The 27,108-nt window shown below is 44.2% G+C and overlaps 1 protein-coding gene across 1 annotated transcript in view; it reads left to right on the forward strand.

Annotated features, from left to right (window-relative positions):
• Nucleotides 1-27,108, forward strand: part of GAD2 (glutamate decarboxylase 2) — a 131,277-nt gene that overhangs the window by 56,381 nt on the left and 47,788 nt on the right. Inside the window, exon 6 of the mRNA XM_068235658.1 lies at nt 10,316-10,428. Within this exon, the coding sequence (XP_068091759.1) occupies nt 10,316-10,428 (113 nt within the window). The remainder of the gene's footprint in view (nt 1-10,315; nt 10,429-27,108) is intronic.

A 27,108-nucleotide genomic window follows, 5' to 3' on the forward strand; every position in this document is an offset into this window, starting at 1 on the left:
TGTGACTAATAACCACCGTAATTTGATCTCTAAGCTGTGTCAGCTCAGGAATCTCCTCTGCCTCGGCAGAGCAGCTAATTTGTAAACACAGGATGTTAACCCTATGTCTGCTTCCATCAAAGCAGGCGCAGTACAAACACTGAAGCTGTATTGCAGGATTTGTATCAGCAGTAGCGAAGAAGTATTTTTCTTTAAAGATTATTATGCCGTTGCTTATCTTTTAGAGCAGACAGGAAGTTCTGAGTTCAGATCCACTTTAAAGTGCTACTGACACTCATGATGACAATGAATTTGGTAACACGGGTTACACAATTAGCACGATGCACTTTGAACATGCAGCACTTATGCTTGTAGATAATGTACGTTATTTACGCACCTTATACAAGAAACATAGGGGCGGCATACAACGCATTTTCCATTAGTTGTGTAACTGGGATTGCAAATGTTAAATAATCCTAGTAAAGTGTATGTGCACTGTGAAATTTAACCACTTGCCGACCGCACGCTTATACCGTGCGTCGGCAAAGTGGCAGCTGCAGGACCAGCGACGCAGTACTGCGTCGCCAGCTGCAGGCTGATTAATCAGGAAGCAGCCGCTCGCGCGAGTGGCTGCTTCCTGTCAAATCACGGCGGGGGGCTCTGTGAATAGCCTGCGGGCCGCCGATGGCGGCTCGCAGGCTAAATGTAAACACAAGGGGAAATAATCCGCTTTGTTTACATTGTACGGCGCTGCTGCACAGCAGCGCCGTAAGGCAGATCGGCGATCCCCGGCCAATCAGCGGCCGGGGATCGCCGCCATGTGACAGGGGACGTCCTGTCACTGGCTGCACAGGACGGATAGCGTCCTGTGCCAGAGGCGTAGCTAGGATTTTCAGCGCCCGGGGACAAAGACTATTAATGCGCCCCCGCGCCAAAAAGGGGCGTGGTCACATAATAAATGTGGGCGTGGTTATGGGTGGAGCCAAATGTATATGGAGGTTAGCAGGCTCACGCTCACCCACCCTCCCTCAGTATGTACCTTCCAGCATGTTCCAAGACAAATTCAGCAATCATGAGCCCCCCCCCCCCCCCCCATCAAGACAAATTCAGCAATCATGAGGCCCCCAACATAACCAACTCAGCAATCATGAGGCCCCCAACAAGACAAATTTAGCAATCATGAGGCCCCCAACAAGACAAATTCAGCGATCTTGAGGCCCCCAACAAATCATGAGGCCCCCAACAAGACAAATTCAGTAACCATGAGGCCCCCAAAAAGACAAATTCAGCAGTCATGAGTCACATAAATAGACAGCATTTCACATAAATAGGTAGAATGCCCCCTTAATATGGTAGACACCTCTCACCTGGCAGCAGTTCTCCAAAATACACTCAATCTGACGTGGTTCCCCAAAAATAGGTAGCCCCAGGTCTATAGTTGTCCCCAGAATAGGTGGCCAGCAGTATAGATGTCCCCAGAATAGGTGGCCAGTGGTATAGATGTCCCCAGAACAGGTAGCCAGGGGTAGAGATGTCCACAGAACAGTTAGCCAGGGGTATATGTGCCCAGTATATGTAGGCAGGGGTATGTGTGCCCAGTATATGTAGCCAGAGGTATATGTGCCCAGTATATGTAGCCAGTGGTATATATGCCCAGTATATGTAGCCAGGAGAATAATATGTGCCCAGTATATATAGTCAGGCGTATATGTGCCCAGTATATGTAGCCAGGGGTATATATGCCCAGTATATGTAGCCAGGGGTATATATGCCCAGTATATGTAGCCAGGGGGTATATATGCCCAGTCCACGTAGCCAGGGGGTATATATGCCCAGTATATGTAGCCAGGGGTATATATGCCCAATATATGTAGGCAGGGGGTATATATGCCCAGTATATATAGGCAGGGGTATATATGCCCAGTATATGTAGCCAGGGGTATATATGCCAAGTATATGTAGCCAGGGGGTATATATGCCCAGTATATGTAGCCAGGGGTATATATGCCCAGTATATGTAGCCTGGGGGTATATATGCCCAGTCCACATAGCCAGGGGGTATATATGCCCAGTATATGTAGCCAGGGGGTATATATGCCCAGTATATGTAGCCAGGGGTATATATGCCCAGTATATGTAGGCAGGGGTATATGTGCCCAGAGTAGGTAGCCAGGGGTATATGTGCCCAGAGTAGGTAGCCAGGGGTATATGTGCCCAGAGTAGGTAGCCAGGGGTATATGTGCCCAGAGTAGGTAGCCAGGGGTATAGGTGCCCAGAGTAGGTAGCCAGGGGTATAGGTGCCCAGGGTAGGTAGCCAGGGGTATATGCCCAGTATATGTAGTTAGGGGTATATGTGCCCAATATATGTAGGCAGGGGTATATGTGCCCAGAATAGGTAGCCAGGGGTATATGTGCCCAGAGTAGGTAGCCAGGGGTATATGCCCAGTATATGTAGTTAGGGGTATATGTGCCCATTATATGTAGGCAGGGGTATATGTGCCCAGAGTAGGTAGCCAGGGTTATATGTGGCCAGAGTAGGTAGCCAGGGGTATATGCCCAGTATATGTAGTTAGGGGTATATGTGCCCAATATATGTAGGCAGGGGTATATGTGCCCAGAGTAGGTAGCCAGGGGTATATGTGCCCAGAGTAGGTCGCCAGGGGTATATGTGCCCAGAGTAGGTAGCCAGTAGCCAGGGGTATATGTGCCCAGAGTAGGTAGCCAGAGGTATAGGTGCCCAGAGTAGGTAGCCAGGTGTCCCCCTCCCCAGCAGGAGGGGAGCAGCGCAGAGAAGAGCTGCTCTCTCTCCCTCGCTGTCCCCTCCAATGTCTGTCCGGTGGCTGGCAGCGGCGGGCGGAACTTACCTCCGTCTCGTCGTAGCGCCGGATGGATCTGCTGCTACTCTGGTCTGGTCCAGACCAGAGCAGCGGCTGCGCACCCGAACTTCCGGCCGGTGTTCCGACGCGGCGCTGGAGCGTGACGGAGGTGAGTTCCGCCCGCCGCTGCCAGCCACCGGACAGACATTGGAGGGGACAGCGAGGGAGAGAGAGAGCACCTAAGGTGAGGGAAGGAGGGGGGAGATGGCCCCCCTTCCCCACCGTCCGCACAGCTCTCTCTCTTCTCTGCTCCCCTCAGCCCCGCAAAAAAAACAAAACCAGAAGCTCAGCTGGGCGCCCTTGGGGACCCGGCGCCCCGGGGCACTTATCCTACCCCGACCCCCCCTAGCTCCGCCCCTGTCCTGTGCAGCCCGGATCACCGGGGATGAGCAGGTAGGAGAGGGAGGGGGGAATTTCGCCGCGGAGGGGGGCTTTGAGGTGCCCCCCCCCCCGCAACATGCCTGCAGGCAGGAGCGATCAGACCCCCCCTGCACATCATCCCCATAGGGGGAAAAAGGGGGGCGATCTGATCGCTCTGCGTGCACCCTGATCTGTGCTGGGGGCTGTAGAGCCCACCCAGCACAGATACCAACAAACAGCGCTGGTCCTTAAGGGGGGGTAAAGGGTGGGTCCTCAAGTGGTTAAAGAGGCACTGTAATGACAAATAGTAGAATACAGTAAATTATTTAGGATACCCACTTTTATGTTCATCTTCCTATAGCTACCTATATATATTGCTGTATATTGGTATGTAGCCCCGCCCTCCCATTGATGTTTAGCATAAGCTGATTAGATATGCAGAATTCTCACCCCTAGAGCATTCTGAGAGGCCAGGTATATTTTCTACTGGCTTTAGAACTCTCAGTAACAAACATTTCTCAGAGCTGCACCTGACAGGACTAAAGATGTCACCACCTGCGATAAATTTTAGAACGTAAATCAGGGAGATTCACTTTCATTAAAATCGCGGTAAAAATCGTGATTTTCCTCGTACGCAATCGCAGTGATTTTTACGCGATTTTAATGAAGGAGAATGAGAGAGATTTTTAAAAAGTGCTTAGAAAGCAATCAGAAAGCGCTAATCAATCACAAAACGCTCAGATAAGTGCTTCTAGTGTGGCTGAGCCCTTAAAGAGACACTGAAGCGAAAAAAAATTATGATCTTATGAATTGTATGTGTAGTACGAATAATTACTATAATATTAGTAGCAAAGAAAATGTTCTCATATTTATATTTTCAGTTATATAGGTTTTTTTTTTTATATAACATTGCATCATTCTCTAATATTTGCAGTTTACACACTACTCAGCATTCTAAATGATGTTACAGAGCAGCAGTGAACTTTTGAACTCCTTCTCAGCAGAGAAAAAGAAGATACAATGACTGACAGTTGAGATAACAAGCTTCAAAACACAGAGCTCTCTGCGACTTTGAACGTCATGGAGCTCAATGGCTTTTTTCCATAGATAACGGCTGGAGTTTCTTAGCTCTTCCTGTACTGGAAAAAAACATTAGACTGTTTCTGCTCCTAATATTTTATTTCTTAGTTGTAAAACACACACAAATCATTATATCATATTTTTTTTATTTTTGCTTCAGTGTCTCTTTAATGAATATTTTATAAATTATGTTAATTTCACTACAATTTCTCTTTGGCACACTTCAGTGAATATACCCGTTTGTGCACTCTGTGGCATTTTTATAGCTCTAGAGCTCTTCAACAGTTAAAATGGTGAATTTGGAAAACAAACTGCTCACACTTGGATAATATATAAAAGTGTAACAACCTTTAGTGATTCAGTATTTGGATTCCTGTGTTTTGGACATAAGCAGGATCCCTCGGATTGGACTGCTTAGGGTGGCCGTTTTCCTGTACAGCACCAGCGGTTAGATACTGTCTGCTGGATAACGCAGGAAACTTGCTGGGCCGTGACAGCTGAGCTCTGTGTGGAGGAATTCAGTGAGCTGACTGCCATAAGCTTGTTTAATCCGGATTCCCAGGAGGGGTGATATCTGTCCTTTATCGCGTACTTGTTCTAGCTGGCTTTGTTCAGTGACTATGCTAATATATTTCATGTCTCACGGGTATTCAGTTTTCCAGGTTATATATATGCAGAAGTGGAGAGGATGGCCGTGTCAGTTGAATCGGTCACCCTGGAGCAATGTTATATTGGTCGCCCTGGCGCAATGTTATATTGGTCGCCCTGGAGCAATGTTATATTGGTCACCCTGGAGCAATGTTATATTGGTCACCCTGGAGCAATGTTATATTGGTCGCCCTGGAGCAATGTTATATTGGTCACCCTGGAGCAATGTTATATTGGTCACCCTGGAGCAATGTTATATTGGTCGCCCTGGAGCAATGTTATATTGGTCACCCTGGAGCAATGTTATATTGGTCGCCCTGGAGCAATGTTATATTGGTCGCCCTGGCGCAATGTTATATTGGTCGCCCTGGCGCAATGTTAATTTGGCCTCTGGGCACCCGCAATATGCGCGGGTTTGGCTATTATATTCGAGCTTTAAATATCGTCTCTGTATGTGGTGGAGGTGCCATGGCTGGGGTATTATAGAACCCAGCTCTGGATATTGGCAATGGCTAAATTTTCCTCTGAGGACTTGCTATTCCCTAACCTCCCAGCCTAAATGATAATAGTAGGTAAAACAGAGGCCCCAATAGGTTAAAATATATTAAAAACAGTTTAACCACTTAATGACAATGTAGCGTATTAAAACGTCCTGTTTGAGCCTGTTAACGGCAACAGGACGTTTTAATACGTTGCTCGTTCCCGCCGCCGCTCCGCACATGTGCCCGCCGCTCCCGCTGCCATTTCCATCGGGATTCCGTGTTCAGTGATTGGGCTTCCCAATCGTAATGCCTGGAATGAATGGACCTGACCGTGAGCAGCGGCCACGTCCATTCATAAAACAGGAAACCGTCACAGCGTAGTTAAATGTACAAAAAAAATATTAATAAAATTAATTACTTACACTTCCAAAGCCACCCCCCCCCAATCCCCCCCCCCCTCGATCCCCGCTCCCCCCCTTTCCCTAAAAAAAAATCAGTTTAAAAAAAATCATAAATAGTTGCCTCAGGGACACAGCTTTTTTTAATCTATATTTTATGAGGGAAGGTAGGTATATGCAGTGATGGGTATTACAAATGTACAGCTGTCACACACACACAGGTACCGAACAAGTACAGTGACACTGCGTGCGCTCACGTAGGTAGGTGGGTGCACTGAACAACAGGTAGGTATATGCAGTAATGGGTATTACAAATGTGCACCTGTCACAAACACACACAGGTACTAAACAAAAAAAAAGTTTCTATAGCTTGCATGCCAAAGTCCTGTGGGTTAACCCGAGTGGGGTTGGTGCTACTAGGTCACCTACTGTTCACACAGGGCTTGTCGTTTAGGTGAAGAACGTGGTATTAGATAGGAGTATAGAGACTGAAAAAAGATGAGCGATTTGTCAGACCAGTCACAACAGGTCTATACTTTCCTGGATGTGACTTGTTTGCTCTTCTTAAATAATGGGAAAATGTGCAGATGGCAAGAAAAAAGTATGGAGAAGCTGTATGAATTAGAGCTCATACTGTATTTTGGAGCTTATTGGGACAATTTAAAGACTGTGTCATTGAGCAGAGACAAAATAATAAAGCTATTTTTTAAGTTTTTAAACAACAAAAAACTGAAGGATATCGAGAAAAATCATTTTTAGGAGTAGGGGTATATATGTAATTTTTTATATCATCATCAGTTTATTTTTACTTAAAGTGGATCCGAGATAAACATTTACTCATTGCATAATTGTGTTCCTTTCACATAGTTTTTAGGGCAGTCCTCCATACCAAATACTTTTTTTGTTTGTTTTAATACTCTAATTTATTCCCTATAAAATAAACAAGCCTCGCCCTCAGCTTCCCCAGTGCCTTGGCACTCTAAGATCCATGTAGCAAGGACTTATGGGAGCTCAGTCTGGGAAGGAGGAGGTGGCAGAGGGGAGGAGGGAGGAGGAGAGGGGAGTGGAGTTTTCACAGGCTGGAGATGTAGAGCAGCTTTGCCTGTGTGTAATGATGGCAAGCAAAACATGGCTGCTCTCATTGTATCAAAGGAAAAAATAATCATATACTGTTGAAGCTGTTTGCAGCTAGATTTGTTGTGTAAACTATCTACAGTAAACTTTAGATACGATATATAGACAAGTTACTTCTTATAGTTAGTTTTTCATCTCGGATCCGCTTTAAGGAAATGGGACAGCCATTCTCTTTCTTAAATAAGCCAAGCCTTGTTGACAAAATGACCATTCCCTGTGTCTTCTATCCTGCCATTTGATTCATATTATGACTCCAGAACTGCAGGAGGAGCCTGAGGTCAAGACTTATAATAGCAAAGGACAGCAAATCAGTTTTATTCTAGTACTCTCCCTTCTTGAGCGTGCCTTCCTGCTAAATATGCAACAGTCTATTTTCAAACACTGTGCGTATCTTCCGTAAAAGGCTAGAATGATCTTACGTGCTATTAACGTAGATCTCAGACGTTGGTTGAGTGAATTTAATGTGATATAAATGTCAGTATATAAGCCCTCGCTCTGTAATATCCAACAGTTATTTCTCAGAGTCGTTTCCCCTCTTCCTCTCATCAGCTTATTCTGACACACTGCATGGCGAATGTAATTATAGCGATTATTACAAAGATTGTTATTAACATGCCTGACTGAGCCCTCTCCGTGCAGAGACAATTCTGTGAGCTCCGCAGCTCAAGCTTCTATTAATACAGTGTTGTAAATTGTTCATCTCTGTGGACCCCTTACCATCCCCTCCCCCATTCCCCCAATAGTCCCCTCTTGCCTGCAGAAAACCCTGATTTTCCCATGCTAACTTATCCTTGGTATTTACTTTTGAGTTGTATTGGTTTTCCAATGATAGAGTTTGGCAAGTATTCCTGTATAGATTTTCCTGAAAGTGAAATTGTACAGAGAGGTGATTGATTGGATCCCTTCACAGGGCCGGGCCGAGGGAGAGGCGAGAGAGGGTTCCGCCTCAGGGCACAGTGTAGGAGGGGGCGCACAACTCGCTCAGCTATCATTCCCCTATTGTGTTTGAAGCAAAGTGAAATAATGAAAAGGGATACATAGCAGTGACTGCAAGCCAGATAACTAGAGATTAAGGTGTTGGGGGGTTGGGGGCACTGGGGCGCCTCTTAGTCTAATAGCAAACAGTGTGTGACGGCTGGGTTGGGAGGGATGGAGGGGCATACTTTGGTTTCTCAGCCTTGGGTCCTGGAGGACCTTGTCCCGGCTCTGCCCCTTCATCAAGTTCTTAGTCTGTGACTGGCCATGGTGGCTGCTGGCTGGCTGTGATGCATCAACGGGGGTGCATGCTGGGTGCCATTGTGTGTGCGTCCCTCTCCTCTGCCAGCTATGTCCCCTTCTCTCTCCTGGACGTCTGCCAGCTTTGTAGAAGATACAGAAAGGGGTATAGCTGGCAGAGGCCAGCGTCTGATTCATTCTCAGACAATAGGGGGAGTAGCCCGGAAATGAAGATGTCTGCACACCTGTACACTAAGTGGCCAGAGGTGAGTACCTAGCCAGCTGCTGTACGACTCTGCTGGGGGTTGGTTGTTCAGGGCACTCCAGAATAGATCCATGGCACGTGCTACAGATTTATGGGGCTAGCGACAAGCCTTGTTCCTATGCTCAGGGCCGGTTTAAGCAACAATGGGGCCCCAGGGCAAAATAAACCTGGGGGGCCCCCCCAACATATATCCCGGAACAAAAATCGGCATTAGGGGACCTTTTTTGCAGCTGGTATAGTCCGGGTGTGAAGTCCCAATCGGTCGGAGCTCCACATTCTGGCTATCCCAGCCTGCATGGGGGACAAGGGGTTAAAAAGTTTCAGGAGGGGGGACCCCCTTTTTTAAAAAAAATTCCCACACTCTAAACATAAAAAAAAAATTGGAAAAATAGGAAAAAATGCCAGGGATCTTCATACAGCCATATTGCGGCTGTATAGCGATCCCTGGCCAAAGCGCTGCGGCTGCGTATAAACCCCCTGGAAACCCTGTCAGGAAATGTATTGCGCTTTCGTTTGATACATGTAAAAGTACTCTACCGTTAGGTTTGCTACTAAAAGTGACATTTACTGCATTTAAAAGTATACGTTTTTCCTTCAAAACTTTAAAATTGATTTTCTCAATCTTGTGTGTCTCAATGTCTTTTTGAAAAATTGTTTTTTTCCTCTTATTCCTAATGATCTCCTTAACATATCCTGCAAATTTAGGGTTTCTAGCATTTAAGGTGGATTTGCTATCAACCATTAAAGTCGGCAGGTTTTTAAATGTGTATTTTTTTTCCTTTGAAACTTTAAAATCGATTTTCTCAAAAACTATAAGGCCGATTTGAAATTTTTTTTCCCTCTTGTAGCCACTGGGGGCCCCTACAAGCTCTGGGGCCCTGGGGCAGCTGCCTCCTTCGCCTCTATGGTAGCGCCGGCCCTGCCTATGCTAACAGTGGATGCACATGTCTGACCAGATAAAAACCCTGAGAGCAGACTTACCTGAAGTTTCCCACAGGGCAATAAACCCTAACCTGGTGGAGTGCAGTTAGACATCAGTGAGCGACCACCAACAGAATCCCCCTGTGCCACTGCACTCACCAAAACCACAAAAGTCACAGCACAGAATGGTAGTCGCTCAAATCGGGCTGATAATTATTATATGAGGAGCTCAGGAGGCGTGGCAAAAGCAAATTTAAAGGGACCACGGCTCAAAGCTAGCCAAGCACAAAGCTAGCCAAATCAGGCTGATTAAGGTTTGTTGTGTGCATCCCCTGGCTTTGTGTGAGTTTGAGCCCTAGTCCCCTAAGATTTTGCTTTGCTTTTATATCATACCAGTGGCATAGCAATAGGGGTTGCAGAGGTTGCGACCGCCCCTTAGGGGCTTCCTTCAAACACAGTATTAGCTCTTTATTGGTCCTGTGCTGGTAATAATCACTTCTATAGATGCTTTGAATAGTAGTAACTATTAACAAACTGTTCCCATCCCTTTCTTGCCCCTCTTACACTGTGGGTGTCTTTGGCAGATTTTAGTGCTCTGTATCAATTGATATGTATTGAGTGCTTGGGGGGCCCAATGTAAAACTTGCACTGGGGCTCATAGCTCCTTAGCGATGCCACTGATTGATCGTACGCCTGCAAACCTTTGCATACTTGCACCACACCTCCATTCCATTCTTTACTATTGTGTTACTAAAAATTGGAAGCCTGATGACCATCGTTGCTATAGTAGCAACCCTGCAGCAGTTGTTGCCCTAAGAAACAGTATGGTTTGCCTTTGCCTAAAAACGGCCCTGTGTATAGCACATTTACACAAACCAGTTCCAAGCGCATTGTACTTCCTTTAAATTCTTATTGCTATGAGCTTTTTCTTTTGTAACACTCTTGCCTTTTTCCTAGGTTTACCTATGAAATTGCTCCTGTGTTTGTATTGCTGGAATATGTCACCCTTAAGAAAATGAGAGAGATGATTGGCTGGCCTGGAGGCAGCGGCGACGGCATATTTTCGCCAGGTAAATGACTCTTCCGAGGCTTAAAATGATTATCTCCCGTTACTTCTGCTAATCTGCAAAATACATTTCCTGTGCCCTAGTCCTGAATACCAGAATAGAACGAGGCTGGATGACTCCAGCCCAAACGCTTGACGGTATATGAATTTAATTTGGAGCGATGCATACAATCCTCAAAGCAAACGGAGTGTTACCGTGAGCATAAATTGTGCGCTGTAGGAAGGATAATTGAATGAGACATTTGCCTAGCAGTTTCTAAGCGCTTGGGGTTCTATAGCACGGTACATGGGATCTGCAGAGTTCTGACTGCAGTGTGTACCCAGGACAAGGGAACGAGTGTGTCGGCGAACAAAGTGAATGTTAATCAATTCCATTCAAGAGAATTCCATGTGTGCAGCGCTGAGATTAGAATATCTGCTAATTATTGGACATAGTGTGGTGGCTTTTATTTCATTCATGAGATGTCTTATCAAATAATTCATCTTGGCAAGTCGTTTTTTTCCTCTGCGTCTATCTAGACTCGAGCCCCCCTAATGACAGATTAGCTCTGTTAGATCTCGCAGAGCAGCTGAAAGGAGCCCATTGTATACAGCTAAACATAAAATAAATAACGTAGATTTGAGTCATGTGAAAAAAAAGCCGAAATGGTTGAAAATGACCTTGTGGAAGGACTTTTTGTTATGTATGTATTTATATATTTATTCATGAGATAAAAGGCTGCTTTGATTTTCAAATTATTTTATTATTAAAGAAGAACCGTGACGAATGCGGTACATTTTTCAGGATACTTACTTTTAAATTAAATATCCTGGTTTCAGCATCAGAAACACTTCCTATAGCTACTGTATGTATTGCCATATATGGGCATGTAGCCCGTCCTCCCACTGAGGCTTAGCCTAGGCTATTTATTATGCAGAACTCTCCCTTAGCCCCTTCCCCATCCCCCCAAGCATTCTGGGAGACCAGTACTCTCAGTAACAAACATTCCGCAGAGATCATTTGCCAGTATACTAAAGATGTTGCCGGCTGTGCTCAGTTTTAGAAATTTAGGGAGAGGAAAGATTTTACAATGGACAAACATGGGCTAAATAATTTATATATGAATATTGTAAAAAAATAATAATAAGCAATTTTATTAATTATGTTATTTTGGTTAGAGATCCTGTTTAAAGAGGAACTTCAGTCTAAACAAACATACTGTCATTAAGTTACATTAGTTATGTTAATTAAAATAGATAGGTAATATAATCACTTACCCACCCTGTTTTAAAAGAACAGGCAAATGTTTGATTTCATGAGGGCAGCCATCTTTTTTGGCTGAAAGGAGGTGACAGGGAGCATGAGACACAGTTCCAACTGTCCTGTGTCCTGATCACCCCTCCCAGTTGCTAGGCAATGTGAATAACAACTTAGAAAATTCCATCATGCTTTGCACAGCATCAGGGGAAAAAAGCCTGGGCAGTTTTCTTTGATGAGTGGAGCTTAGCTAAAAATGCAGCTAAAAATGATGTTTTGGTAAGAAAAAACAAAGTTCTGATGCTGTGAAACTGTTAAAGAAACACCTAGCCTTTTCAGTTCTGCTGAGTAGATTTTTAGTCCGGAGGTTCACTTTAAGGTAAAAGTGTGAAAATATATATTTGTTTCAAACAGTCTTGTTATTCTTCCTATGCCATTTCTGTTGAACCAGCAGTGCTTTGTTTCTTTGTTATAGAGTACATCAAAAAGCATTTCTGGTAGTTCATGGCAACAGTCTACCAATGGGAGGGGCTAGACAGACAAAAATTCTCTTTGCAGCTTTGCATACCTTGTATTCATGGAGCATGCATCAGCCTTGTTTTAGGTGTGGTTGGTAATTAGCAGTCGATGTGTAATTTTCTGCCAAGTAACTGTTTTATTAGAATGGGTTTTGATGATTTATGATGTGAAATGGGTATGGCCCTGCTTAGGAGAGCTCATGGAGACGCATTTGATCAATTTGATTAGCTGATAGATTTGGAAGGTTCTGATTTGCTGTGATTACCTGGTTTAACACATGATCGTGACCAGCAAATCAGAGTCTTACAAATCTATCAGCTGATCAAACTGATCACATACATCTCCATGAGTTCTAAGCAGGACCATCCCTAATGTGGAATAGATAAAAAGAAAAAAGTGTTTCAGTTCCTCTGAGCCAGTCAGAATCCTTATTTCGTTTTGCTGAAACCTAATTGTTTGCACTGGGCAAGTTTTCCACTTTTGCTCCAATTTTCTTTGCACCTGATTTGATATATTAGCCCAGTAAGTACAGTCTTTGGTTTGATGACATTTGATGTTCTGTTTAGACCAGTGTACCTCAACATTTTATTGGTATGTAAACATTGTAGCATAGTAAACATTATCACAAGTACCAGGCCTGGATTTACCTCACAGGAGCCTATAGGCCTATAGGCACAAATGTCCTGGCACCCTAGACTTCACCCTCCATGAACCCACAAACCCCCACCGAACTGCACGGCAAGTGTGCTGGCTGTTCCAGCTGTCACTTCTCCCATACTTTTCTTGCCCATCATAAATAGCTACAGGGGCCCTTAGTATATTAGGTAGCTACAAATACCCTCAATTCTAAGTAGCTAGAGGTGCCCCCAAGTATTAGGAAGCTAGAGGTACCTCAGTATTAAGTAGCTAGAGGTGCCCCTGACTTAAGAGAGAGATCTTGTCAGTGGAATGCTAAGAGCAGGGTGAATGACCTCTCATTTACACTGTCATCAAGACTCTGTATAGGGAAGGAGGGAGTGAGGCGCTTGGAGAGAGGAGTGAGACGCCTTCCATCATCGGGCATCTGTAGGCACTTGCCTACAGTGCCTTATGGTAGATCCAGCCCTGACAAGTACCCCTTAACAAATAAATATTTAAACTATGGATGGGAGGATGAATCCGGCGAATCCACGAATCCCTCGAATATTAGGAAATATTCGAGATTCGTGGAATCGAATCCCGACGCCATTTTCCACTCGCCGAATCCCGACGCTGCATCGCCGCGCATCCGCCGCTTCACCCGCTCGCAAGTGTCCTCCTCTCTCCCCCCGCAGCCTCCTCCGCTCGCCCCCGCATAAATAAGAAGATGCAACCTCTCACCTCCAGTGTGGAGCCCGGACTCCGGAGCGGCAGACCTCCTGCAGACTTCCCTATTCCCCATAGTGACTGGCTCTTACTACGCGTCATCAGTAAGAGCCGGTCCGGTGGCCACTAGGGGGAACAAGGAAGTGAAGTCTGCAGCACTGCACTCCAGGCTGGAGGTGAGAGGCTGTTTCTCCTTATTTATGCAGGGGGGCGAGTGGAGGAGGCTGCGGGGGGAGGGAGGAGGATATGCTACCTACACTGCAGCCCCTCATAGCCTGCTACTTATACCGAAGCCCCCATAGCCTGCTACCTATACCAAATCCCCCATAGCCTGCTACCTATATTGAAGCCCCCCATACTGAAGCCCCCCATAGCCTGCTACCTACACTGCAGCCCCCATAGCCTGCTACCTATACCAAATCCCCCCATAGCCTGCTACCTATACCAAATCCCCCATAGCCTGCTACCTATACCAAATCCCCCATAGCCTGCTACCTATATTGAAGCCCCCCATACTGAAGCCCCCCATAGCCTGCTACCTACACTGCAGCCCCCATAGCCTGCTACCTATACCAAATCCCCCCATAGCCTGCTACCTATACCAAATCCCCCATAGCCTGCTACCTATACCAAATCCCCCATAGCCTGCTACCTATATTGAAGCCCCCCATACTGAAGCCCCTCATAGCCTGCTACCTACACTACAGCCCCCCATAGCCTGCTACCTATACCAAATCCCCCCATAGCCTGCTACCTATACCAAATCCCCCATAGCCTGCTACTTATACCAAATCCCCCCATAGCCTGCTACCTATATTGAAGCCCCCCCATAGCCTGCTAGTAGCTGCTACCTATACTGAAGCCCCCCATAGCCTGCTACCTATACTGAAGCCCCCCATACTTAAGCCCCCCATAGCCTGCTACCTATACTGAAGCCCCCCATAGCCTGCTACCTATACTGAAGCCCCCCATAGCCTGCTAACTATACTGAAGCCCCCCATACTGAAGCCCCCCCAAAGCCTGCTACCTATACTGACGCCCCCCATAGCCTGCTAACTGTACTGAATCCCCCCATACTGAAGCCCCCCATAGCCTGCTACCTATACCGAAGCCCCCCATAGCCTGCTACCTATACTGAAGCCCCCATAGCCTCATAACTATACTGACGCCCCCCATAGCCTGCTAACTGTACTGAATCCCCCCATACTGAAGCCCCCCATAGCCTGCTACCTTTTCCCGAAGCCCCCCATAGCCTGCTACCTATACTGAAGCCCCCCATAGCCTCATAACTATACTGAAGCCCACCATACTGAAGCCCCCCATAGCCTGCTAACTATGCTGAAGCCCCCCATAGCCTTCTACCTATACCGAAGCCCCCCATAGCCTTCTACTTATACCGAAGCCCCCCATAGCCTGCTACCTATACTGAAGGCCCCTATACCCTGCTGCCTATACTGAAGGTCCCTATACTCTGCTACCTATACTGAAGGCCACTATACCCTGCAACCTATACTGAAGGCCCCTATACCTTGCTTGCTATACTGAAGACATCTTTACTTAGCTACCTATAGTGCGGGCATCTATGCCTGGGTACCTATACTACGGGCAACTATACCATGGATCGCACAATTCTTATGTGCAGGATTCGTTAGATTCGAGATTCGAAAGGTTCGAGATATTCGAGAACCTTTTTAGATTCGGATTCGGATTCGAAGAAATTGTGGATTCGTCCCATCCCTAATTTAAACATAGTACATGAAAATTGGTTCTAAATAATTTCCAAGCCTCCACTATTGCTTTCAATTAGCTAAAAGCTAAAATACTAATTTGGTGCTGGTGCTAAAGAAGATTTATAGTTTTCTAAAACTCTAAATTAGTTTTTCTTGGTTAGGTATATCAAGCCTGAGTACCCCCCCTGGAACCACCAGAAGTACCCCCTGGTGTACACGTACCACATGTTGAGAGCCTAGGGTTTAGACTAATGCATATGACACATTTGTCCATATATTTTGTAAAGTTGTAACTTTTTGAGATAAGAAAGAGGGACACATAAGCCACATCCCTAACCACGCCCCCAGCACACCCCTAGCCGCACATACCATTAAGATGTCATGGGAAAAATATGTTGATTTATCATTCAAACCACACTGGGCCTTTCTATCCTGGTTCATTTTCCTTCATATTAACATTTGAAAATAAGAAATGTATCAATTTAAAGGCTGGGAATAAAGTTTAGAGTCAGACACATTTTTTCATTAGAAAAATACATATATTTACATAGATCTGTACATCAGTCCTGAAAGAGGGACAAATGAGGGAGTAAGAGGGACAGAGGGATTGGGTTCCCACAGAGGGACTGTCCCTCCCAAAGAGGGTTGGGAACTATGTGTCTAACTAGTCAAACAATAATTGTGAGTGCATTATAGTATAGTTGGCTGAAGGTGTAATGGTTAAGGGCTCTGCCTCTGACACAGGAGACCAGGGTTCGAATCTCGGCTCTGCCTGTTCAGTAAGCCAGCACCTATTTAGTAGGAGACCTTAGGCAAGTCTCCCTAACACTGCTACTGCCTATAGAGCGTGTCCTAGTGGATGCAGCTCTGGCGCTTTGAGTCCGCCAGGAGAAAAGCCCAATATAAATGTTTTGAGTTTGTTTGTTTGTTAGTAATGAGGTGTGTAGCACCAAAACCAAGTTACATACACCTCACTGTATAATGACTGACACATTGCACTGCAATGCCTGGAGAGTGGGGAACATTGTTATTTACACTGTGTGGATTTGTGTGTGTTGTGTTATACTCTGGCCCGGATTTACATCACTTGAGCTTATAGGCACAGAAGTCCTGGCACCCTAGACTTAGCCCTCCATTAACCTACAAACTCCTGTGGACAACTGGCTGGCCCAGCTGTCACTTCTGCCTTACTTCCCTTGCCTGTCATAGCTACAGGTGTCCCTTTGCATTACTTAGCCAGAGATACCCTCAGTATTAATCAGCCAGTGGTGCCCTTAACTGAAGGGAGATTTCATCAGTAGAATGCCGAGAGCTGGGTGAGAGCTGGGTGAGTAACCTTTAATTTACACTCTGCTTGGTACTCTACAAAGGAAGGGAAGGAGAGATGGAGGCGCTCAGGGAGGGGAGTGAGCACCTTTCCATAATCAGGCGCCTGTAGGCTCGTGCCTACAGTGCCTTATGGTAAATCCGGCCTTGGTTATCCTTAGAGTGTGACTCCATGGAAAAAAATACCCCCAAAGACCCCCCATGTACAGCAAAGTCCCTGTTATCTGGAAATCAGGGATCTGAAAGTTTGAATTAACCAGCATGCCTAAGGTGGACAACAGGGACAGTATTTTTGTCATTTGCAGAGTTTTGGGCTCAGCAGGAGCAACTTATGATCCTGCATGCGCAGTATGTTGCTGTATTGCGAGATATTCTATTCTTTTGTGCTGTGGGTGATATTTCCGTAGCCATGCCTCCTATACTCCCCACATTTTGAGGGAATGGAGGGGACGCCCTGAACTACCTTTGTGCCAAATGGCAACCCCTAAAACCTGCCGGGTACCGAGTTAGATCAAACAAACCTGTATCGGAAACCCGCGGGGTTTGGAGTCTGCAATTTGGCAAAGAGATAGTTGCCCCCCCCCTCACGGCAACGCCCCTCCCCCCATGGTGACTGCCTGGTCGGCCTGGTGGACGAGGCACCCCTTCCGCTATTTTATTGCGGCTATAACAATATTATTGGTGGATAGGGTTAAGCATCGGCAGGGTTTCTTAGGGTTAGGCACGGTGAGGAAGAGGAGTGAAGTGCCAGCTGATGGCACATCTATAACAGCAATGCTGAAGTCCACACCCCACGTATCTGTAATTTGGGTGCCCCACTCCAAGTTGGTGCGACCGGGAATTTCAGCAGCAGCAGGGTGAACCATAATTTGGCTTATCCTGCACCAAGCTTACCAATGGCGTACTGCCATGTACACGAAGGGAGGACTCATGTGGGGGTAAGGTTAGGCCATAGTGAAATATCGGTAAAGATTTTACTATCGGAATTAAAGGACGACTGAAGTTAGTGATATAGAGGCTGCCATATTTATTTCCTTTTAAACAATACCAGTTGCCTGGCGGTACTGCAGATCTGTATACAGTATATATCCTATTTAAATGTGTCTTATGATATACACACTACAACAGGTTTTTTTTGTTTGTTTGTTTTTTTCTTAGTCTTTTAGCTGTTTAGCTCAGTCTAGTACCACTGTCTGCCCTGTATGAGGTCTATATTTGAAGTCCTTGTTGCTCCATTTCTTTGTTTAATTAGCTGTCTTTGTGAGCAGTTACTTTGCATTACAGCGTAACATTTTGCTCTCAGATGTAAGCAGATGATGTCCCAAGGACACCCCCCTACCACCCGCATTGCTCAGTCATCTGTGTTTCCCAGAGTTCTTCAGAATAGCAACTGAGCACCAATTACATCCATTTGAATATGTATGCCTGCAGGTCAGGCACAATGGCAGTGCAATCAAACACTATTAATCAGGGGCAGCTACATCTCCACCAGCAGCAACGCATGGCATGGTATTCATACAGTGACATGCTAAAGTCGTGATATGCTAAAAGGATATGTATAATTAGAAAAGCTTAATTTATTATAATAAAATAAAACTGGCCAATCCAAATCTCCTTTAAGAGACACTGAAGCGAAAAAAAAAATATGATATAGTGAATTGGTTGTGTACTATGAATAATTACTAGAAGATTAGCAGCAAAGAAAATATTCTCATACTTTTATTTTCAGGTATATAGTGTTTTTTATAACATTGCATCATTCTATAATATGTGCAGATTACACAACACTCAGCATTCAAAATGAGTCTTTCAGAGCAGTCTGTGAAGTAATGACCTCTCCTCTAGCAGAGGAAAAGTAAATAGTCCAGGAACAGTTGAGATAATAAAAGTCAGATAACAGCCCTCTCCAGGACTAACTTAGTGGTAGAGATTAATGGCTTTTTTGCATAGAGATAACAACTGGAGTTTCTTAACTCTTCCTGTACTGGAAACAATTACACTGATGTATCTGATCTTAATGTTTTATTTCTTAGCTGTGCTACACATACAAATCATAATATCATCATTTTTTTTTCGCTTCAGTGTCTCTTTAACATGACTTCCCTTCTTACTGTATATTTGCTAATATGTTTCTATTGCAGGGGTAGGGAACCTGTGGCTCGGGAGCCAGATGTGGCTCTTTAGATGGGTACATCTGGCTCACATACAAATCAGTAGGGGTTGATTCACTAAGCTACACTGCTCAAGCAGCGCAGCTTAGTGTGGCAGGGCAAATACAATTTTCAAAGTAGACACACTACTGCTGTAGCATGCACTACTAACTTACTAGCGCTACCTCAAAATGAATGGCTGATCCAATTGTTCCACTCTGGACCCTGTCAGGTCCAGTGACTTTGTAGAACAAGATCCCCACACGTTGCTTGGCCCAATAGGCTGCCTGTCAGTCATGTGACAGGCAGCTTATTGGGCCAAAGTGCGGGGATCTTGTCCTACAAAGCGAATCAACCCCCAAGTCAGCTAGCTAATTGTACAAGCTTTTAGTCAGTATTTCTACTCTCTGGCTTTAATTGCTGATGTTGCTGAAACCCAAGAGAATCTAAAGACGTGTCTGACACTTCCGCTGCCCGGCGAATCAACTGTATACACATCACCATGGCAGCATGGCCCTATGCTGCGCATGTGCACTGTCCCAGTTTGAAACATATGGTATGGCTCTCACAGAATTACATTTTAAAATATGTGGCATTTATGGCTCTCTCAGCCAAAAAGGTTCCTGACCCCTGGTCTATTGTAAACCTTTACACCAGTATCTAGGCTCAGATCAAATAACAGCAACTCACAGAGGCTTATTTCTTAAAGCGGAATATAACCCTGCATTTCAACTTTGCTCTAAAATATTATTTACAGCATATTATATGCAAAAAGCATTTTTTTTTTTACTAGACCAGCATTGGAAGGATTAAACACAGAGGTTTAAAGGTCAGTGGAGAGATATGCAGAAGTTCAGATAGATACATTCTATTTAGTTACATGTATCTATTGATAAACAGTTACACACTCTTTGGCTGTCCTCCAAGCTCCTTCTCAGTCAGAGAGATGAGTCACATTCAACACTTAGATACATTTATGTAAACAAAATGTATCTATTTCAGCTTCGGATGCGTCTGCAGAAATCTCCAGGAACTTTAAAGCCCTGTGTAACCCTTCCAATGCTGGTCTAGTAAAAAAAAAATGCTGGTTGCATATAATATACTGTAAATAATGTTTTAGAGCAAAGTTGAAATGCAGGGTTATATTCCGCTTTAACATAGTATTTAAAGTAGGCATACATTATGCAAGGGTGATGGGAAAAAAGGGTACGGGGTGAAGGCAAAATTGTGAAATATAGTCTATAACAATGTTTTTAGTCGTTTCTTCATCTTTATCTGAGTAAGAATAATAAATATGTTAAAATTACAGTATTAAAAAGGGTGATGGGGGTGAAGCTGAAATTGCTAAATATCGTCTATAACAATGAAAACGAAGATATATTCACAGTCGTTATAAGCATAGTAAAACTATTATTATTTTTAGTATTTTATTATTTAGTATTTTATTACAACTACAGGGAGTGCAGAATTATTAGGCAAATGAGTATTTTGACCACATCATCCTCTTTATGCATGTTGTCTTACTCCAAGCTGTATAGGTTTGAAAGCCTACTACCAATTAAGCATATTAGGTGATGTGCATCTCTGTAATGAGAAGGGGTGTGGTCTAATGACATCAACACTCTATATCAGGTGTGCATAATTATTAGGCAACCTCCTTTCCTTTGGCAAAATGGGTCAAAAGAAAGACTTGACAGGCTCAGAAAAGTCAAAAATAGTGAGATATCTTGCAAAGGGATGCAGTACTCTTAAAACTGCAAAGCTTCTGAAGCGTGATCATCGAACAATCAAGCGTTTCATTCAAAATAGTTTACAGGGTCGCAAGAAGCGTGTGGAAAAACCAAGGCGCAAAATAACTGCCCATGAACTGAGAAAAGTCAAGCGTGCAGCTGCCAAGATGACACTTGCCACCAGTTTGGCCATATTTCAGAGCTGCAACATCACTGGAGTGCCCAAAAGCACAAGGTGGGCAATACTCGGAGACATGGCCAAGGTAAAAAAGGCTGAAAGACGACCACCACTGAACAAGACACACAAGCTGAAACGTCAAGACTGGGCCAAGAAATATCTCAAGACTGATTTTTCTAAGGTTTTATGGACTGATGAAATGAGAGTGAGTCTTGATGGGCCAGATGGATGGGCCCGTGGCTGGATTGGTAAAGGGCAGAGAGCTCCAGTCCGACTCAGACACCAGCAAGGTGGAGGTGGAGTACTGGTTTGGGCTGGTATCATCAAAGATGAGCTTGTGGGGCCTTTTCTGCTTGAGGATGGAGTCAAGCTCAACTCCCAGTCCTACTGTTAGTTTCTGGAAGACACCTTCTTCAAGCAGTGGTATAGGAAGAAGTCTGCATCCTTCAAGAAAAACATGATTTTCATGCAGGACAATGCTCCATCACACACATCCAAGTACTCCACAGCGTGGCTGGCAAGAAAGGGTATAAAAGAAGAAAAACTAATGACATGGCCTCCTTGTTCACCTGATCTGAATCCCATTGAGAACCTGTGGTCCATCATAAAATGTGAGATTTACTAGGAGGGAAAACAGTACACCTCTCTGAACAGTGTCTGGAAGGCTGTGGTTGCTGCTGCATGCAATGTTGATGGTGAACAGATCAAAACTCTGACAGAATCCATGGATGGCAGGCTTTTGAGTGTCCTTGCAAAGAAAGGTGGCTATATTGGTCACTGATTTGTTTTTGCTTTGTTTTTGAATGTCAGAAATATATATTTGTGAATGTTGAGATGTTATATTGGTTTCACTGGTAACAATAAATAATTGAAATAGGTATATATTTGTTTTTTAAGTTGCCTAATAATTATGCACAGTTATAGTCACCTGCACACACAGATATCCCCCTAAAATAGCTAAAACTAGAAACAAACTAAAAACTACTTTCAAAAATATTCTTTGATATTCATGAGTTTTTTGGGTTCATTGAGAACATGGTTGTTGTTCAATAATAAAATTGTTCCTCAAAAATACCACTTGCCTAATAATTCTGCACTCCCTGTAAACCTATAAACCTAACCCAACTCTCACACAGAGTCCTCCCTCTACTGATGCCTAACCCTAAGACTCCTCTGTGGTGCCTAACCCTAAGCAACCCCCCCCCCCCCCCCCCCGAGTGGTGCCTAATCCTAAGACCCCACTGGTGGTGCAAAACTCTTAACCCCCCTTTCTGATGGCATCAGTTAAAAAGGGCTCCTGAGCCATCTGTTTTAAAAGGGTTCGTCCATAGACTTCAATGTTATTTCTGGAAATATGGGCAACAAGGTGGTGAAAAGGGCTCCCAAGTTTTCCTTCGGCTACAAGGTTTTCGATTCACTACAAAAAAAGGGTGCCCCTTTGTAGCCCATATTTTTCATTCGGCAACAAGGTTTTTGATTTAACTACAAAAGAGCGCCCCTTTGTAGCCCATATTTTTTATTCAGCTACAAGGTTTTTGGCTACAAGGTTTTTGATTCTGCTACAAAAAAAGGCACAAGGTTCTTTGCTATAAGGTTATTGATTCTGCTACAAAAGGGTGCCCTTTTATTTGGGGGTGCAGGGGGGGGGTTAGGATTAGGCATCACAAGCACGGGGGCGTCGTAGGGTTAGGCACTACTAGGGGGGGTCTTAGGATACGGCACCCCCAGGGAAGTGTTCTGTGTGAGAATAGGGAGAAGTTAGGTTATAGAAATCACCTGGGGGGGTCTTAGGGTTAGGCACCACCAGGTGGGGTCTTCGGGTTAGGGACCACCAAGCGGGGGTTAGGGTTAGGCAGCACCAGGGGGGTTAGGGTTAGGCACCTCCAGGGGAGGGTTTTGTGTGAGACTAGGGGAAAAGTTAAGTCATAGTAATCACCAGAGGGGGTCTTAGGGTTATGCACCACCAGGGGTCTTAGGGTCAGGCACCACCAGGGAGGGGTTAGGCATCACCAAAAGGTGGTTAGGGTTAGGTACACCCAGGGGGGTCTTATGGTTAGGCACCACCTGGGGGGGGGGGGGTCTTAGGGTTAGGCACCACTAGGTGGAGTCTTAGTGTTAGGCACCACCAGGGGGGTTAGGGTTAGGGGAGGGTTCTGTGTGAGAGTAGGGAGAAGTTAGGTCATAGTAATCACTTTTCTCGGCTATATCCAGAGCCCTGATATAGCCAAACAAATTTTTCCTATAACAGCATCCTTTTTATAAACTAAAACTAGCTTTTTGGCTACACCAGGCACCCTTTGTAGCCCAATTTAGCATATGGCCTGCACCAGGCACCCTTTGTAGCCGAATTTGGCATATGGGCTACACTGGTCGCCCTTTGTAGCCGAATTTGACATTTTGCCTACACCAGGCAAAATTTGTAGCCGACAAAGACACATGGCAGCCAATCAGCTAGCACACCTTCCTGGACCCACCACCCCCCTATCAAAAAGCCGTTGCAGTGGCCATATTGGATTCATTCTCTGCTGGCTACTAACTGTTAGTGAGAGCAGGGACAGACTTGCTGCAGATAGGTAGGAAAAGCATTAGCTAGGCATGAGTTCTTGTTCCTCACTTGCTGTGAAAGCACCCCAAACAGCCCTTTTGAGGGCTAGCACATCGGTCTCCTGCTGTGTTTTTTTGTGTGTGACACTCCACAGCCCACTGATACCCAGAGCTGTGTGCACACTACTGCTATTGTTGTTGCCTCATTAAGTTGCACGCACAGAACCACTACAGTGCATTATTATTTCACTGATAGTACTATTGCATTTCTCTGTGTATGACACTCCACAGCCCACTGACACCCAAAGCTGTGTGTAAAGTGATTTCTGCCTTTTAGGGATTAAAATCCGACTTTGCGTCAACTCTGTAATTTTAGGTGGGACTTTTGGCATGGATCCCCTTCTGGCATGCCACAGTCCAGGTGTTAGACCCCTTGAAACAACTTTTACATCACTTTTGTAGCCAGAAACAGTCTTTGTAGGTTTTAAAATTTGCCTGCCCATTAAAGTCTATGGCAGTTCGCCGGGTTCGCAAGATCGCAAACATTTGTGGAAGTTCGAACTGAAAATTCTGTATTCACGACATCTCTAATCGTATGGCAAAATTTTGGGGAAAAGCGAATTAATTTTTTATGTAATTGTAAGGCCTCGTTCCCATCAGGGACGTTTCTGTGCGCATTTCACAGCGCACTGCCCTGTGCGTTCAGCAAGGTATTTATTTTCCCATGTAATTAAATGTAGCTGGTGCACATCTATGCGCTGCGCTGAGCAGCGTTACAAAAACGTAGGGTTGCATGCATTTCAGCTCAGCGCACATCAATGCAAGTGAATGGGTTAACTTTTTTAGTGCATAGAACGCGTACAAGCGCATTGAAGCGCATGCGTTTTTTGCCCCAATTGGAAAAAAAAAATACATTTACATATAAAAACAAAGCTTTATTGCCAACTGCTACTGCTACAATAAGAAAAACGTACTTTAAAGAAGCGCAACGCAATGCACAGATGCGCGCACTAAAGCGCACACAACCGCATGCGTTTTTTACCACGCGCTTTCACGCGTTTCTTAGCGCAGCAGATGTGAACGAGGCCAATTTGTAATTACTCGTAGGCGTAATTGCAAAAATGTACATGAAATTTAGCATAATCATAATTAGTTGATTATATCACTGCCTAAGACCCCCTTTCCTGACACCTTACCTTAAAACCCCCTCCCTCCGCCACAAATAACATAAAAAAAAAACAACAAATTTCTAAGACAATCCTTTTCAAAACAATATACAAAATAATAATAATCATTTACCACTCTAGGGTTGTTACAGTGTGCTCAGCTCATCCCCAATGATGACATTGCGTTTTTGAATGTTCAGCTTTTAAGCACTCATGTGAGGAGCTCAATCATTTATCAGGATTGTTGGGAACTTTGAGAAGTGTCTACTAAGCTGAACACATTTAAAACAAACTTATATCCATTCATCTGTGCCCATGGTCCTGAATGGCCATGCGCTGCAACACATTTTCAAATTGTTATACACAGTATCATTTATATAATTGGAGCAGCTGCTTGTGGGAAGGATCCAAAATGTAAAAATGAAGAAATAGCTCAATGTCCCATTCATGTAAAATACAAGTATAGATAACAGATTTTAGAGGTGAGAGCTGTGGGATACAGAGAAGTAAATGTACTAGTAGCTTTCTGTAAAAGTACCAATTAACCCTTTAGCAGCCAATTTATTTAGAGGCTTGCAAGTGCTCCGGGCCAGTTTATTTTAGCACATGTTTTACATTTCTTATTTGTTACATTTGCTTGCTACTAATTAGTACTGGTGTAATGTGTATTTATGGCCACGTGTCACTAGGAGGCAGTGTGAGACAGTAACAGAGGACTTATGCTTTCAGTTTCTGTATTTTCTGTTAGTAGAGAGACATCAAAGCATTCCAAGAATTTACATTATAATGAATTCTGCCTACTGAGGTCAAAAGCAGTACAATTAACTCAAACGAGATGACTTTATTGAAGCTGCTAATGAGTTAAAGATGAACTGTTGTAAAAATCAAGTAATGAATAAAATTGTTTAATTTTTTTGTTTACAATATTTATTTATGAATTATCTACTGGATCTTCCACTTTCACTAGAATGTCTAGCTTCAATATCCCAAATGATAGCTGGACAGTTGAAGTCATCCATAACTATGACCTCATCTTTACTTGCAGCTTTTTTCAATCTACTGTAGCAGTTGCAGTTATAGCACACCCCAATAAGCACTCAGAGGCTGGTTGAGCATTGTTTTTGCTAAAGGTGCAGCATGACAGATATTTATATTTGAGGGGCTCTTGTACACTACTTAAATCTTGGCTAAGATCGTGTTTCACCCGCATCTTCGCCGATGAGACAACATATAAGAATTTCAAAATGGAGCTACAAAAGGTCACCCACAAGGCTAGAGGCCCTAAAACTCACTGAATGCTGCTAACACCCAAGGGATATCACCAGAAGATCCACCCTGCTGCATGTAGCATGTCAAACAATAAGGAGAAATGGTAATAACCAGTATGTGTGGCACTCCCATGGCAAGGCAAACATACACACAACAAAAACATCAAAATAAGTAAATACTATTAAATTGCATTAAAATGCACGTGGTCTGGTTGTTTCCACATGATCGCCTTTATGAGTATTCAAGTGTTTTGCAATAAAAGGTTCTCACAATATGACTTGCGGAAACCCACAAAGGTTGTTGACCTTGTAAATGTCTATCACGTCTCTGCACACTTAGCATCGATTACTAGAATAGTTTATTATCAGTCACCAGGATGTAACATTGGCCAGTTAAATGGCTGTAGCATGCTTAGCTGTAATGTCAGTGAGGAGATAAGGGCTTTCCTTACGGGATCCAGGCAGCACTGTTTGACCATTGAAATAGATCAAATCAGAAGGATGAGGCTAGATTCACGCTAATATTAAACACTGGCGTTTTCCTATTGTTCTTGCTGCTGGGAGAACAGTGGAGGAACAATAGAAAGATAGCTTTGTTTCCGTTTACGCAGATGATCATGCCTGATATCTGCTCAGCATTGCGTCTGGTGGATGCAGCACACACCATCATTTCTTGGATGTACTGTCGGGCAGTGTGGTAATTTCCTAGAAGGGTAAATTACTATGCAAAATAATGTTGTAGCTGAATATATGATCATGTGAATGTGGCACTCCTTTTTGTCTCCCGCATAGGCCTCGATTCATCATTCTCTTTGAGATAACTTTTTCCAGTTTGTTAAATTATTGAATTTGAAGTTTAGCGATTTTTAGTTGTATTCATCAAGGTTTTTCCTCATTCGGTGTGAATTCGATAACAATTCGGTAACCATTCGGTAACGTGTCGATATTTCCATTTTACAGCGGTAATTTAACACAAGGCCATAAGATTCCCATGGAATTGTGGGTAAAAGGCAGTCCTTTGAGCACTACGTAGCAACATTCTGAATAGGGCTTAACTCCTGGACCAGGATTCTGAAAGTGGTTGGGACAATCCCACAATTTGATAGGAGCCTTTTCTAAAAAATTATAGTGCAGCTAGCAAATTAGTTAACCCTGACACTGCCTGTGTTCTCTTACAAGATGATTCAAGAGAAATGCAGATGTCGTGTTATAGCAAATAAATCTATTCTCTTACAAATTTACATGGTTGCAGACCTTATTCTTGCCCTTCTGCGCCTTTGAATCACTCTCAGCTGATACATAACCACTTCAAATGGCTCCATCTTCTCTGTCAGCAATGATCTGACAGGAATAACGACAGAGCAGTGAAGGAGATAACTAATCCTAAATGTAACGCTAAACCACGCCCACTTTCTTTTTCATGAATTGCACTTTTTTCCGTTTTAGCGAATCGTTACCGAATCGTTACCGAATGTTCGCTAACAGCTGTAGA

The sequence above is a fragment of the Hyperolius riggenbachi genome, chromosome 5 (genome assembly GCF_040937935.1).
Source record: "Hyperolius riggenbachi isolate aHypRig1 chromosome 5, aHypRig1.pri, whole genome shotgun sequence".
Lineage (NCBI taxonomy): Eukaryota > Metazoa > Chordata > Amphibia > Anura > Hyperoliidae > Hyperolius > Hyperolius riggenbachi.